This window comes from Scardinius erythrophthalmus, assembly GCF_964197995.2.
Source record: "Scardinius erythrophthalmus genome assembly, chromosome: 14".
Classification (NCBI taxonomy): Eukaryota; Metazoa; Chordata; class Actinopteri; order Cypriniformes; family Leuciscidae; genus Scardinius; species Scardinius erythrophthalmus.
Window position 1 is genome coordinate 20,487,786 of NC_138234.1, and position 16,565 is coordinate 20,504,350.

General features: G+C 36.1%; 1 protein-coding gene across 2 annotated transcripts; it reads left to right on the forward strand.

Moving 5' to 3' along the window:
• Positions 1–7,246: 7,246 nt before the first annotated feature.
• lpla (lipoprotein lipase a) lies at positions 7,247–13,920 on the forward strand. Of its 2 annotated transcripts, XM_081384005.1 has the most exons (10): positions 7,247–7,545; positions 8,537–8,724; positions 8,809–8,988; positions 9,108–9,219; positions 9,952–10,185; positions 10,273–10,515; positions 10,607–10,727; positions 11,996–12,175; positions 12,350–12,457; positions 12,596–13,920. In XM_081384005.1, exons 1-10 carry the CDS (start codon positions 7,443–7,445, stop codon positions 12,645–12,647), a joined length of 1,521 nt encoding a protein of 506 aa, XP_081240131.1. In that variant the 5' UTR covers positions 7,247–7,442; the 3' UTR covers positions 12,648–13,920. The 2 variants fall into 2 exon arrangements, with proteins under 2 accessions (XP_081240131.1, XP_081240130.1); XM_081384004.1 differs by having other exon boundaries at positions 7,301–7,545; positions 9,952–10,515.
• Positions 13,921–16,565: the final 2,645 nt, after the last annotated feature.

Sequence of the window (16,565 nt, forward strand, 5' to 3'; positions counted from 1 at the left end):
CATCATTTACTCACCCTCAAGTTGTTTCAAACCTGTATGAATTTCTTTGTTCTGTTGAACACAAACGAAGATATTGAAGAAGACACTGAATTCAATAGTATGGAAAAAAGTAGGCGAAGTCAATGGGTCCATCAACTGTTTGTTACCCACATTCTTCAAAATATCTTCTTTTGTGTTCAGCAGAAATTCATACAGGTTTGAAACAACTTGAGGGTGAGTCAATGACAGAATATAATTTTTTGGGTGAACTGTCCCTTTAACGCCTCAGATTCACATTTTCCAAGCCCAACCTTTCAATCTTGTGAATGTGAACAAAAAAATGGCTATTTGATGTAATGTATTTAAAAAGATAAAAACTAATTAAAATTAAAAAATAGCTACTACAGCAACAAGCAGCGAACAAGAAAACAACAGATATAGTTTTAGATAACAAATAAATATTAATGTTTACATTGTGTTAATAAAAATATGCAACCGGTTTCATAAAACTTAAAACCAACCAAAAGCATCTGGCAAACATTATCGGACATTCATGAGGCCATGTCCTCTTACGTTAATTTTCATAATGACCAGCAGAGGGAGCAATGACTCCAATATGCGTAAAATCAAGCTGCTATAGCCCTTTTTGCAACAGGTGATCTCTTAGATTTTACACATTGCTTCATTGACATTGGGGGAAAACCTTTTTATGGTGGTATTAATTATGTATATTAAAAATAGTAATAGCCTAATCATAATTTGTGTTGGTTATTTCCACTAAAGAGAGAGGGTCCGGCTACCTGTTTGTCCAACCAATGGCAGACAGGTAGAGCCATCATTACTGCATTTGGTGCAGCTGTTTCACACACTTTATAAAGAAGCACATGAATAACCAAAACATCCTATTAATCAAATGACTAAGTAAGGGAACTATTAATGTGGACTTGCCAACATAGATCTCTTCCAAATCCATCAAGCTAATTTTAAAAGTTAATCCATCCTATTCCCAACTGAGCTCTCCGCTTGCACGAAAAACTTTGTTCCAGTTGCTCTGAAAACAATCCACCTGCATCCTGCACTAATTCAAAACAGAGAAAAAAAAAAAAAAACATCAACTGATGTTCTCGCTGCTGGGCTTAAACCTTCATACAGCTTGATGCTTCACACAGCTTGATGTATTTTGTAGTGGCAGGCATCCAAATTGTCCGGCATCAGAGAGTATCCTAGGACGCAGCTATCCCATGCTGTGAAAACATCCTTATTGTGTTTCTGTGGAATTCTCGGAAGACCACATAGATGCGAATAATGCAGAACAAGTATCCGCTTACAACAGACAGAAAAAAAATGTGATTTTAAAATGGGCAGCACACCAGAAACAACACAAATCATCTGGAATTGAACTTGGCTCGCTCTAATCAGGGGGTATTGTGAAAGACGAGGAGGGAGAGGTTGAGCCGCTGTCTTCAGTGTGATGCTCCCGGGAGTGAAGACTTGTGAAACGTTGTCTTTGGTGAGGCCCTGGCCCCCATTGAGCGAAAAGGCCTCCCGGTTGTGCCAAGTGCATTTGAGTTCTGTGGCACGCATGGCCCATGAAAGCTGCTGCATCAAACACCTCAAATGTTGACAAGATGCGCCCAAACATGCATCCAAACAGACATGAAAGGACAGGTAGGCTAATATTCACAGGGGACGGTATCTTCTGAAGCTCTCTATGGCTGCTCTGAAACTGTAACTTTACTGTAGCTAGCTTACACTACAAGCTAACAAAATAAATTGTTATTAGCTTGAACACACAAGTATGCACAGAGCATTGGCATCAAAAGCAAGGCTCCCCATTACTTTTGGGTCTATACACTCTTAAAAATAAAGGTTCTTAAAAGGTTCTTTGTTGGGGAGTTCCATGAAGAACCCCCTTGTTGGTTCTTCCTGGCACCTTTATATTAAGAGTGCGCTTTAAATCTTCATGTTAGGTTACAAGCTAATGATACTCAAGTTGTTCAGTTACATAAGCTCCTGCAGAAAAAATATAGTAAAAGTACAAGCTAACAAAATGAATCAGTGAGTCGTTTGTATTTGGCTCATTTATGCAACGTCCAAACAAGCAGTTAGCTGAAATGAATAAGACTTTTAGTGAACACCGACTCATTAGCCTTTTCCTTATAGCCTACAAAGCTCTCAAATTACTTCGAATATAGCGTTCCAACTATTTTATTGTATGTTTCTCTCCATTTGGAGACAAAACATTGACAGTGACAAGGATAGGCTACTATCTTAAAATCCTGTAATCCTTCATCTCTTTTTGTGTTCAAAAACATACGGTTTATTCAAAAGTGGCTCATTAGCATTGGCATTATAGAAATGGATGATTCGCGCGGAAACTGTTTTTCAAACTGGGCCGACAAACGTTCCAAACAGCATTTTACAGAGATTTTTTTTTTTTTACATTAGCAAAATTATATACAAAAGTTGCATTGATGATGCAATTACATCAAGTTTTTTTTCTCAAATAACAGAGAAATGTTCGACATATAGCACCGAGAGTTATAGCAAAACATGAAACTTTTCTTTGCGTGCTTTAGGCCTACGTAAGTTACATACAACACATGAACATGTGGTATAACAGATGTGGCATATGGAACAGAGGTCTCTATGCTCTGGTGGGAATGTACGGTGAGAGTAGGCTATCGCTGACAAAAAAACATAACTCAGAGACCCCTACTGACAGCCGTGTTATTCCACCAAACAGCGCTATATGATCAACGCCGGATGACCTGATGTGTCGCATGTGCTGTCGTTCAAATGAATCACTTTTAAAAGTCACAGAACTGACTCATATCACAACCCCGATTAAAGTCAACATCTGATTCTTCTGCAACATTGCTTTCAATATCCTGAAAATAATGGTGTGCAAAGGGAATCACATGGGAGTTCTTCATCAGGGGCCAGCTGTCTAATAAGAAAGATTAAACACTTGGATTTCTCCCACAGTTCTCGGAGAGCATTGAGCTGGCCAGCTGTTGCTCACTATGAAACCCTACATTTCAGACGTGTTCCCCCTTTTACGGACCCAAAAGGGCCACAACTGTGATGCTAATCCACTGCATTCGCTGAGCTTCGCCTTTCGTGGTTTTGCAGTCCCGTAATCAAAACAATGAGGCTTATCTCACGCTGAGTGAAAGCCCTAAACACCACGTGATTGGATTTGGCCGGAAGGCTTGTAGCCAATTTGCTCGGTAAAAAAGTCTAAACCCATCCTGAATAAGTCTAAATACATACGCACATAAGGACGTACATAGGAAAAATTTCATTTAAAATGATAAGGTATAGCAAACATGCACATTCCCATAAAAAGAATGCTATGAATAGGCTATGTATGTTGATTTACTTAAACACAAAAGTATTATTTAAAAGTCTTAAAAGTGGTCTCCGGTTATCATCAACCTATCATCATGTAAATACTCTCCTTTTTATTATTTTATCTTATAACCTTATAAGGTCAATCTTTAATGTCAACTTAAAGTTACCATGATTTCTGTATGGCACTGAACATTGTTTTTGGAAAGATGGCCTATAGAAATATCAGCACTAAAATCCCTTTATAAGAAGCACCTTGTTGTTTTACAACTTCAAGCACAGTGAATTCAGTTGTCAAAAAACACATTATCTGAGAGAAAGTCAATCATAATGCCTGTTTCTAGTAGGCTTTAACTCGTATTACGCTTTCATTTGTTGCTATAACATGCATGACGATTCATATTTATTCCACACACTTGCTATTTGTCATAATTTGACATTTAATTAGGAATTTCGTTGGCCAAAATTGCAACATGTCTTCCGGCGAGTGACGTGAGTGCTGACAAAATTAAACATTCTATTTTAAAAGAAGGATGAATATAATAAGAAACTTCTTACAAAACGCACCGATTTCGAGAAGTGAGACTTCTGGTTATTTTTATAGACTCCTCACATCCTCTTATACAGTGGGCGAATAAAAATGACTAAATAGATTGTTCACTTTCCTTTAAAAAAAAACCTGATATATACTTATAAATATTCATATTTAATAAAATATTTATTCATTTAATTAGGCTATTTAAATGCATTTCATAAATATAATATTTATATATATATATATATATATATATATATATATATATATATCAAATGTATTATATTAAATTATGTAAAATTGATACAAAATTTTTTTTTACATATTTTGATAGTTTGATAGTCCTATATATATATATATATATATATATATATATATATATATATATATATATATATATATATATATTATAGTACAGTACTTTTTTTATACATTTTATAGGTTTAACAAAGAAATCAAATCTAAATCTTTCCAACTCCCCCTTTTGAGGGTTTAGGCAGACAGAGTTACAAAATTCACAGCTGAAAGGGGCATTAGCTTCATGCCCACCGGGATCTGACTCTGCAATCCTAATGTTTCAACATGGAGCACAGTAGATGCATGCAGCTATCAGGAGACTTATGCACTGGCCTCATTTCTGTAATCAAAAACCTTTGCTAAACTCGAGATGGGAATGAAGGATAAGACTACAGACATGAAAGCCTTGGAAGTTTGAGTCACAGCCTTGAGCAGATGGGTTTTATTTAGTGCTCTTGCAAACATTTGGAATCACTGTTAACATATTTCCCCAAACTGTGTATAGACAAATGTGTTTGAGGCAAATCTGTGAGCCTGCCTATTTGCATTGCGCTTCATGCAACAAAAATGCGTCTAATTAAATGGCAATTGTTGTTAAACGTTACCAAGTGCATGCAGATACTCTCAACGCTTCGTAAATTAAATACGCATTAAATATAAACACATTTATGGAGGCTGGCATTGGAAATGTGATTTAGAAATCCTACTGTACTAAGTTTTAAGAAGAAACTACATGTCATCCCCAAAGCACAGCAAGCTACCAAATTTTAGTCTTGATTACAATGTGACTAAGTGGTTGTTAGGCGTTGTCTGCTTTGGAATTTCTGGGTTGGGTTTTTTAGGATCACCTAGGCGTTCTTTATTCAAGATAAAATACTATTTTTAACAGAACGATGTGTGAATCTGTCATTGCAATGGTTTCCCAGAAACTGAACACCTTAATATTTTAGCAAGCCGCATTTTTAAATGAACAGTGTAAGTTTAATTTATTTGTATTATTAAATATGTGTCTCACACACCTGAGAAAGTTATTGACATGATGTCTGCTTAATAATTAAGATTTCGAAACAAAGGATTTTTGTCATTGATGATTCCTTGAAGAACCTTTATCATCAAAGGAACCTTTCCAATTCTCAAAATGTTCATCTTTATCTTTATTTTTATCATCATGGAACCACAAAAGGTTCTTTATAGTGGAGAAAGGTTATTCACCTCTTTTAAGAACTGTTCACTGAAAGGTTCTTTGGGGAACCAGAAATGGTTCTTCTAAGGCATCACTTTTTTGAAAACATCCTTTTGGAACCTTTTTTTGTGTGTGTGTGTGTGTGTGTGTGTGTGTGTGTGTGTGTGTGTGTGTGTGTGTGTGTGTATTAAGAACCTTTCAGAAGAGTTGAAGAACCTTTCTCCACTATAAAGAACCTTTTGTGGTTCCATGATGATAAAGGTTCTTCATGGAACCATCAATGTTCCGAAAATTTGGAACCATTGATGCCAAAAAAGAACCTTTATTTTTAAGAAAAATCAATGTTTACAGTGGAATTGTAAAACATTGAATGAAACGACTTTTCGCATATAGCAATGTTGCATTTTTTTCAGCTATTGTATGGTTAGCACACTATAAAAATATAAATAAAGTTGCTGCCTTAAATTAAGTTCAATCAATTTGGATGTTTAAGTCATTTCAACTTAAATTTGATTAAACTGACTTTAAAAAAAAAGAGTTAAAGCAATGTAATAACATATGTTGTCATAACTTATAGATCATATAATTTTTTGGATCACTTTAAACACGTGGTTTGCGTAAACTGTTGTGCCAGACCAATCACATTCAATTTCATATCTTTTGAGAATATTTTCTTGTGAAATTGTGTATAAATTGAGTGTAAATATTATACGTGTAATCAAAGACTATAAATGTTTAGATATGCGCACTTAGGAGTGTGTTTATGAAAAGGCACGTGCATGTGTTTTTCTAGCATTTATTTTTAGCAGTAATCTCAAATACTGCATGTATTTGTTTAGCACTTTCATCCAGATGAGGTGCTGCAACAAGACGTTTCAGAATTGCTTGTGGTTGGAGATAAAGGTGAGACACCAACACCTGTATTGTTCTCTAAGCTAGTGATTTGCATGATTTATCTGTTAAAGCTTTAAAAAGACTTGGCCGTCTGCTCGCTGTTGTCTGGCCAATGAGACACAAGGTGGCCAACAACACCCATTGACCGTCTCCCTGAATGGAAATCACACTGATATTTGTGACCTGCCAAGAGCAAGCTGTGATTGGCACACATTATGTTGTTGGTTTTCAAGTTGGCAAATAATCACCCAGGTGTTTTTGTTCAGTAGGAGGCATTCTGTGTGAACATAGTGTCCAATGTTTAGATTAAAAGTAACATTTTAATTGGTTGCAAAGCACTGATCAAACAATGATTTAGACTGTGTGGGCGATTTTATCAGCAGGTTGTGATGACCTTGGGTGGACTTGGATGATCAAAAAGGAAGTATTAATGAACTTAAATCAGATCTATAATGTAGATATAGCACAAACATAAAAAAAAACTAATAAATAAATATATAAAAATGTATTTCATGCTATAATAGCATGTTATAATGATAATATTTTTTATGTTTTTATTAAGAATTAAAAATAAAAGTTTATGCCACATGTAATTCAGTTTTTCAATATTTTTTTAACGTCTTTAAATGTTTTTTTTTAAGAATCTTAACTTAAAAAAAAAATACTTAACATTTAAATGTAAACAATTAAAACTGTAATTTAAAAATAATTGATAATTCATTTATTTTTAAAACATGTTAATCATAGTTATGTGTATTGCAAGTTTTGCATTTGCAATGTTTATGGGCGTCGTTGTAACTTTGACCCCCAAAAAAGAAAGAACTGAAAGAAAGGCCTTGAGAAATCGATTTGTTTGAAGACTCTCGTGGGGCCACACAACTTTCCAGATTTGTAATGGTTAGTAATGAGTCAGTGTGGGGGTTCCTGGCATTTTATTGGTCACATCAGACCTTACCCCGCCTCTTTCGACCAATAGAATTTCTCTGATTTGCATACGGCCCCGCACTGCAGGATAAAGACACGCTTGTAGCGGTACTGATTTAAACTCCTGAGAGAAACTCTGGACATAAGACATCTAAAGCAGCTGCTACCTCCAACTGGAATTTTAAACTGCTGTAACTCTATAAAATAACCGGCTCTCAACAGCTTTTAATTAAATTAAATACGTTGTTGCATCCGTGATCATTAACTTATATTAATATGGGGAGAGTAACCAGCGCTTGTTTTATATCTTGGATATATTTCGCCTTTTCCTCGGGTTTTGAAACCACGATTGAGCCAACGACTGAATTTGCCGCTTTTGGTAAGTATAAAGCTCATTTGTTTTATAAAACCATAGAATTAACTTGTGTTTATAAAGTTAAAAAAGTGAACTTATTTGATGAGGCAGTTACATATAAATATCAATATAGACAAATAATAGAAACCGATTTTATTGGAGCAGTGTGGCCGCATGAGTCCCGAGGCATGTGGTTATTTTTCCTGCACGAGTTTTTTTTTTTCATATTGGTATTATTTAGCCTATATCAATTTATACCGTTATCTTTTATATTAGTCTTATATTATTATGCATCAGAAGACAACGTTGGATTGTGCAAAATATTAAGATTCTACAAATCACATTTTTTATATCGTGCATATAGGCTATATGTTTTGCGGTTCGAAAAATATTAAGATTCTATTAAACACACTTTTTCTTGTTTTTATTTATATTTTTAACTAGCATTTATTATTAATATGACACTTGTAAATATAAAATAAATATACTTGTCATATAAATGTATTTTTAAATGGTCGGCCTGTTTTGTTTTAATACCGATTTGTTTAGTTTTATAAATGTTTACCTTCTAAATTATCTTCTTTTTTTTCTATTTGTAAACATAATGTATATAAAACGTAATATTTTAAAAACAAGTAGAATTTGTTGACTTTTAACAATATGCACAGTGGTAATTATCTGTTAAAGACAACTCAAATGTTTGTTTGATATTTTGTTTACATGTATTTGACAAGCTAGAACAGTCAGGTATGAAAACATTCTAAAGGAGATTATAGGGAAAAAAATGTATGTAAAGTCAGTCAAGCCCTGGGAAAGGATCCAAGCTTGCCATTTGGAAATAATTCCTCACATTCAAAATTAGGGAAAAGTATAAGCACATGCAAGATAAGCTTCTTTTAAATGTTAATTTAAATAATTATAAGCAGCTTACAAGTAAAAGCATGTAATATAAGCAGTACTTACTGTATTGTTTATTGCTGGCTGGAAAACTTATTGTTGATGTGGTTTTGGACAGGTAACTTCATGGAAAATGCCACAGAATGGATGACGGACTTCACCGACATCGAGTCCAAGTTTTCCTTTAGGACTAGCGAAGAACCCGAGGAAGATCTGTGCTACATAGTTCCAGGTCAACCTCAAACAATCAAAGAGTGTAACTTCAATCCAGACTACAAGACTTTCATAATTATACATGGATGGACGGTAGGTGCTTCTCCTACACTTGTTGAAGTCATTAAATGAATGTGTGAAGCAGTCCAAAGCATGACGTGAATGATTTCATCTTAGGTCACTGGTATGTTTGAGAGCTGGGTTCCCAAACTAGTAACAGCCCTGTTTGAACGAGAGCCAACCTCCAATGTGATTGTGGTGGACTGGTTGTCCCGAGCGCAACAACATTACCCAACATCTGCCGCCTACACCAAACTAGTGGGCAAGGATGTGGCCAAGTTTGTCAACTGGTTACAGGTATGTCAAACACTCTAGTTTTGTGCTTTGTCAAGGTGACAAGTGAGAGCATCTGATGAAGATATAGAGTTTGTTTTCAGCAGTAAACTTTATCTTGCATGTCTCGTTTCTTCAACCAGGCTGAGATTGACTATCCTTGGGAGAAACTGCATCTGTTGGGCTACAGTCTTGGCGCTCATGTAGCAGGAATCGCTGGCCTTCTCACCAGAGATAAGGTCAACAGAATCACAGGTAACTTCATTTTGTTTCTTAAAGCCCCAATATACTCACGGTGAAGTTCTTTTTCGTTCTTTGCTTGGGGGTAAGAAGTAGTTCAAATTACGCAAGCAGCACTTTACCTTTGGCGAACATCCTGACAACTCCCACACTGGTGAGAGCGGCGTTTAGATGAATATGTAAATGTGTGCTGCACAATTTCCTTAAAAAAATTACAGATCATAGCGATATAGATGTTTGCACCAGCTCTGCAGTTCGGCTCTCCGATCAAGTCATGTCACATTTATTTATATAGCACTTTATAAAACATATTGCTTAAAATAGCAGTTTACGCATGTCAGTGTTGCTTTCAATTTAGTTACTTCAATTTCTGTTATAAAGCGACTCTCCAGTGTGTTCATGTTTTCCTCGCGTCTGACCTTAAAAGAACAAACAGAAGAAATGAACCAGAGAAGATTTCCATGTCAAAGAAGGCGGAGCCTCAGAGCCACACCTACCAATTTCGTAATCGCTACGGACCAATGGTAGTTCAGAGGCGTTTACCAGCCAGAGTAAACTCTTCCTGGAATGTTTGCTTTGGCAAAATGTTCCGATCCCTGATTTTGTTCGAAATGACATCACACCAGTTTTATCTTAGATTTTGCTTGAAGTATATTGGGGACTTTAGGGTGTCAACTTTCGATTTTACCATTCAAACCCTTAAAAATGCATTCAATTTAAATTTGGTAAATTTTCTTGGATTTTTAGGCATGGATCCTGCTGGCCCTACTTTTGAGTACGCAGATGCCCAAAGCACTCTTTCCCCAGATGATGCCCTTTTCGTGGACGTCCTTCACACCAACACTCGCGGTTCTCCGGATCGCAGTATTGGGATTCAGAGGCCTGTGGGCCACATAGACATCTACCCCAATGGTGGAACCTTCCAACCTGGCTGTGACCTCCAGAACACTATGTTGATGGTGGCCACTTCTGGCTTAAGAAGTATGTTTGCCCTCCATTGTTCTCCTCAAGACGTTATAAGAGTTCAAAATCACAAAGCTTTAATTTTTTTCCCTCTGTTCACCGTAGACATGGATCAGATTGTTAAGTGCTCCCACGAGCGCTCCATCCACCTGTTCATCGACTCACTGGTGAACCAGGAGCAACAAAGCTTGGCTTACCGCTGCAGCTCCAAAGACAGCTTCAACAAAGGCATGTGCCTCAGCTGCCGCAAGAATCGCTGCAACAAGGTGGGCTACAGCGTCAACAAAATCCGCACACGCAGGAGCAGCAAAATGTACATGAAGACTAGAGACATGATGCCATTTAAAGGTGAGGAGCACAAAAGTTTAAGGTTTTAATGTTTTTATATATATATATATATATATATATATCCTTTCTTAATATAACCATCTTCCCACAGTTTTCCATTATCAAGTGAAGGTCCACTTCTTTAGCAAGAAGAAAATAAGCTACAACGACCAGCCCATGAAGATCTCTTTGTTCGGAATCCACGGCGAGAAGGAGAATATCCCTTACATCATGTAAGTTAATAGCCTTCCCTGATAGATGTCTGGACTGGTTCTGAATTAATAACCAAAAGCCTAAAAATGCAATGTTAAGAAGTTTACTAAGATCCTGTGCCCGGTTGCATAAAGCACCTTAAGTTTTTCCCTTAAGTGTGATACTTAAGGGGCGATTTCCCCTTACCTAAGAGAATAACTTAAGGGTGTTGCATATAATCTCTTAAACGGTTCTCTTAGGTAAGGGAAACATTTAAGTGTTTCACGACAGCGATCCTGGATTCACGTTCTAAAAAGTCTGTTGTTGCAATAGATACGCAAAACAATAACACGCCGCATCACGTCTAGGACAACTGTATCACACACCGGACGCGCACTTTCTCAGTGTATGGCCAGCAATATTGTTATGTTTAAGTACATTATGGAATTAAGATAATGTCTGTACGTTATGTTATGACTGTACTGTACAATTAAATATAATCGTTGCTATAAGTCTACAGTCTGAACACTTTACCTCAGAGCGTCCGTTAACTGAATGAATTGAGAATATCACCTGAAAATCCGATACACACTAATTGTAGCCTACATTTATTGAATGGTAGCCGATTTATGCACATGTAAAACATATCCCACTACTGAAAACTCCCAGTTGCAAAAAAACGCAGTGCTCTAGTTGTAACACCGCAGTTAAAGAGTGGTTGCGATGTGTGACATGGTCAAGGTCGCTCTCTAGTTTGTTAGCGATGTATTGCGCAAATATTGCGCGTCGATCAAATCGGTATTCTTGCAACAATTTTTCATCGCTAAAATGGTCCAAAGGGTTCTCCCTATCCCTAAAAATTCTTCTTGGGCACATAATGATCTTTAGCTGGTTCCATAAATTCAGCCATGTCGTCTTATTTTTGTCCGCGTTACTCTTAAGGTTACGATTTCCAAACCTTAAGTTATACTTAGGGAAATGACCGTTAAGGGGTTTTATGCAACACTTAACACTTTTTAAGGGATTTTTTAAGTGAAAAAACAGCATTTAAGGGAAATTCTAAGTGTTTATGACGTTTCACTTAAAGAAACCCTTAAGTAACACTTAAGGGTTTTTTTCTGCAACACCCTTAGGTTTAAGGGAAACATAAGGGCGAACTTTATACTTAAGGTGCTTTATGCAACCGGGCACAGGGATTTTTCTTTGATTTCAGTGATTAGGACCTTAAGTACCAAGAAAACAGGTCACGACTGGACTCTGTCCTGTACAGTTTTGACAAAGATGATACTGATGGTTTTTGATTCCACAGGCCTACTTTAGACACAAACACCACAGTGTCCTTCCTTTTGACCACGGATACAGACATCGGAGAGCTGCTGATGGTAAAACTTCTCTGGGAGAAAGACTCCCTCATCAGCTGGCCCTGGTGGAACCCTGATATCTTTCACATTCGCAAACTACGCATCAAATCAGGAGAGACACAATCTAAGTAAGCAGAGAGAATACATATTTCTTTATATGTATTATTATATATTATTTTGCTTTAAACAATCCTCTGTTTTTCTTATATTACCATTCCGCATTTTATTGCATTTATTGTTTATTTTATACCTTTCATACTTCAGATTACCTTGATTTAAAATTGATGTCTTTTTTGATCCAGGGTCATCTTCAGTGCAAAAGAGAGTGAATTTTCCTACCTTTCTCGTGGAGGTGAGGCTGCCGTCTTCGTGAAAGACAAAGAAGCCCAGTCAAGCCGCAAAAACCAGAGGTAAATTTCCATCCGCCGTCCAGCCATTCTATTGATACAGCTCAATAAAATGACCTTCCCCGTTCAGTTATTATGTTCTTGTTCTGTTTGTTGTGGTGAGTTTTGTTTGACTAAACCCTCTGCACTTTACTCTGGCAGATTGCACAAGTTGAAGATGCACGGAAGTTTGTTCAAACAGGACACAGAGTAAAGAAGCACGTCGAAATCCACCTCTGCTGGGATCTGGCACGGAGTCTGCTGGGGAAACTGGAATGGTAGAAACTGACTTCTCCCGTATATATTTGGACTAGTAGCCTTCACCCGAACCAAATCCAGAAACACAACCTGCAAGAAAGCACATCTTGAAAATGTTACTGCTGTGCAGTTTTAAAAAAAAAAAAAAATCACTTTGGATACTGCTCAAGACAAGTCTTGTAAGACAATCTTTAATGAAATCATTTAATGCATAAAATGATAATCATGTCTCTATGCAATATATTTATACAAGTAATCAGTTCTAGTCTGAAAGGACTTGCACTTAGTTAACAGGGTTTGCTAGTTGTCCACAAAAGAGCCTTTCTGGAGAAAAATGCCTTTCGAAACATGTTGCTGTTCGTTTGGTTTATCAGTATTACTCTTGAAATTCCACTTAGAAACTAAACATCTAGGTTATGTAGCCATTTGTTTGGTTGTACTGTGATTTAGGTTGTACCAAAGCGGTTTTCTAGCTATGCTAATCCTCTTTGCCTCAGTTCCAAAAGCAAAAACTTCAGATTTGCCTTTGTTGCAGCCTTCAGTCAGTCTCAATGAAATGCTTTCGCATAAAATGGGACCAAATCCTACTGAATGAAGATGAAATGATTACTGTAAATATGTGTAATTGTCATTATATATACACTTACAAACAGCTCTTCAAATGTCTACCTTTCTTTCATTTCTTGGGTTATTGTGTCTGGCACTGGTCACTTTAAAGGCTTTGCCTCCATTTGATTCAGTTTTGTTTGGTAAAACAAGCAAAACCAACAAACAATTCTGCCACTTTTATGTTGCTTCTCATTACCCCTTTCAAAGCACCTCAAAGGTTGTTTCGTCTGGATTTTATAAAAAGTAATGAGGCAGGAAACTACTTTCGTTCACACAGCCAAGAAGTAAAACGAGCATTTCAGAAATGATGGCAACAGTTTTTTCTCAAGCCTTACAGGGTTGACTGCCCCACATAATAGCTACAAATACACCAAAAACGTACCTTTTTCCTATTTATTGAATGTATATATTTGTATATTAAGCACCTAATATATGTATTCCATGTTTCTGAAGTGCTCTTGCCTTTTCTTTTGAGTCATGTAGACTCTCTATTTTTATAAACAAACATTGAGTGAATGAAGTTACTGGAATTGATCAGTATTTGGTCGCCTGTTGTGATCAATTGAATCTATAAGCCGTGCACTGTATGATGTCATTTTAATAAACATTATGTTACGCTATGTGATCACTTAAGATTTTTCATTTAAAACGCCACCGTCTTTATTTTATGTACAAATGCCATGTCTGTATTAAAAAGTTAGTTCACCCATAAATGAAAATTCTGTCATTAATTACTCGGCCTCATGTCGTTCCAAAACCGTAAGACTTCTGTTCATTTTCGGAACATAAATTAAGATCTTTTTAAAGAAATCTGAGAGCTTTCTGGCTGTCATTGACAGCCTACGCAACTACCAATTTCAAGTCCCAGAAAGGTAGTAAAGACATCCGACTCCAGTGGTTTAACCTTAATTTAAAAAATTGTTGATGCGAGAGTAGACGTTGTTGCGTAAACGCGCGTCAGAGATTAATATTTTGTAATAAAACTTGGTAGATGTTGTGTTTTTTGCACAAACAAAGCGCTCTCATAGCTTCATAAAATTGAGGATTACTTTAATGATGTTTTTACAACCTTTCTGGGGCTTGAAAGAGGTAGTTGCGTAGCTGTCATTGGAGGGACCGAAAGCTCTCAGATTTCATAAACATATCTTCATATGTGTTCTGAAGATGAACGAAAGTCTTACGGGTTTGGAACGACATGAGGGGGAGTAATTAATGACAGAATTTTCATTTTTGGGTGAAATATCCCTTTAAATTGCGCTAAAATGCTTCTTTTTTATTTTATTTTTTTATTTTCACAAGCAAGGTGTACATTTTCAAAACTCTTAGTACTAATATCACAGATCATCAAAAGTGCACTTTTTACAAACATTTCAGCATGTTTTCAACCGTTAGTACAATACACAAAATCACAAAGTATCCATTTCACAACACAAAATAAATGTTCCATCTATATCAATGTTTCATTCACAGTAACTGCTTTTCATAAAGCTCTTACTATCAAACTTTTTCAGTTTAATACATTTGTCTATCAATGTATAGACAAATCAAAGATGCATCAGAAGACAGGAGACAGATGGCATCAAATTTTACATTACAGTATGTATGCCATGTGATACTGTAAACAGATTACCATGGTAGAGACTGCCACATTACTGTAACTCACCCTTATAAAGGTTATAGATTCAGTCATATGGAACAGTGAGAACATTTACTGTATTGCCCGAAAACTCTTTTCTAGCACAAAACTTCATGGCAGTTTCATAATTTCATCACACCTTTTGATAACACACTAGATAGATAATATTACAAACATTATGGATTCAGTTACATCAGGTAGGTACGGTAACATATTTCGGTGTATTTTCTAATGTGGCGACCGTAGCCTGTATTACTGTAATTATTTAAGTAAAAATGGTGATTTGAAACATGTATCTTGCATTGTTTGCTGTTGAATTAAATGATACATATAAATAAGAAACAGTATATAAGCCTATACTGTTGTGTTTCTGGGATTAAACCTAATGTTCTCATTACATATTACAATAATCATGTGTTTGAAACATTGATTATATGGATTGAAATATGTATAGCTGTAATGAAAGCATGGGATCAGGTTTTGAAAGGATGACTGTGTTACAAGTGTGATCAGTTTGGGCTAAGAGTTTTGAAAATGTACACCTTACTTGTGAAAATAGTACCAAAGCGAATTCAAAAACTGTAAAAGTGACACTAAATCTCATTTTAAATGAGTGTTTTGGATATTTTATGTCTCAAACACATTAAAACGATTTTGAAATTGGCTGTTAATTTCACAGAATCAACAGAAATCTGGGAAAGTTTGACTTTTTTTGGCAACGCCTCAATCTCTATAGAAGATGTTGTTTAAATCTAATCTAATAAAAACTACATGCCAGTGTTTACGCTAGCTCCATTCTTATAAGATGAAAATGGAGCGTCATCCATTCAAATAACACCAAGTGTGTGTAAAACACTCAAATGGCTCACATTGTTTAGTGAGAGAGCGACTCGCGTGTAGTAACCTCTAATCAAAACACAAGGAGCTTGTTTTTCAAGATACCCACCCCTTTTCATGGAATGGAGTTCTTGGAATGAAAATGCAACATTCCGTTTCTTTCATTAGCCAGAACCTTCTGCAAGGAGACTGTTGAGAAATTGAATTTTTGGCAACGTATCACGCATATAGGGATACAAATTTTAGATATGGAGATTTAAATTGATCTTGGCTTATCACACTCGAATTCCTCTGAGAAATCATATTCGACCTCCTCTGAGTTCTTGTATGTTGGACAATGATTTCTAGAATCGTTTCCATCTGCTAAAGAGCATGTGACAGGTCATTAGTTATGATTTTGTTCTTGAAGAATATTTTGGAGGATAGAGTCGAACGGTGCCTGGTCCTTGTTACGTCATTACAAACGGAAGGAATGACCACAGCGCAGTTGTCACTGAGAGTTTTGGCAGGGTCCAAATGTTATGGTATGACTATGACACAATGCGTGCAAAGAGCATTTAGGGTACTGAGTTATAAATCTTTACTGTCTCGAATGACAAGGAAAAAGAACATTTTAAGTAAAAGGTATCAGTTTTTTGGGTTTTTTTGTTCTTTGCTAACTCTCCTCCATAACATTTTGCATGAATATTGACATAACCTGTTATGTCATTGTCAATATTCATGACATAACAGATTGTTGCCACAAAATGTCAGTTTTAAGTTGTCTAAAACCTGTCTGACCCATTTAGTTAT

Bases quoted from the DNA above. Each gene is read 5' to 3' on its own strand.
- lpla (XM_081384004.1), top strand. From the start codon at position 7,443: ATGGGGAGAGTAACCAGCGCTTGTTTTATATCTTGGATATATTTCGCC. The intron at 8,725-8,808 runs GTAGGTGCTTCT...ATTTCATCTTAG, and splicing joins TAATTATACATGGATGGACG to GTCACTGGTATGTTTGAGAG. The intron at 8,989-9,107 runs GTATGTCAAACA...TTCTTCAACCAG, and splicing joins AGTTTGTCAACTGGTTACAG to GCTGAGATTGACTATCCTTG.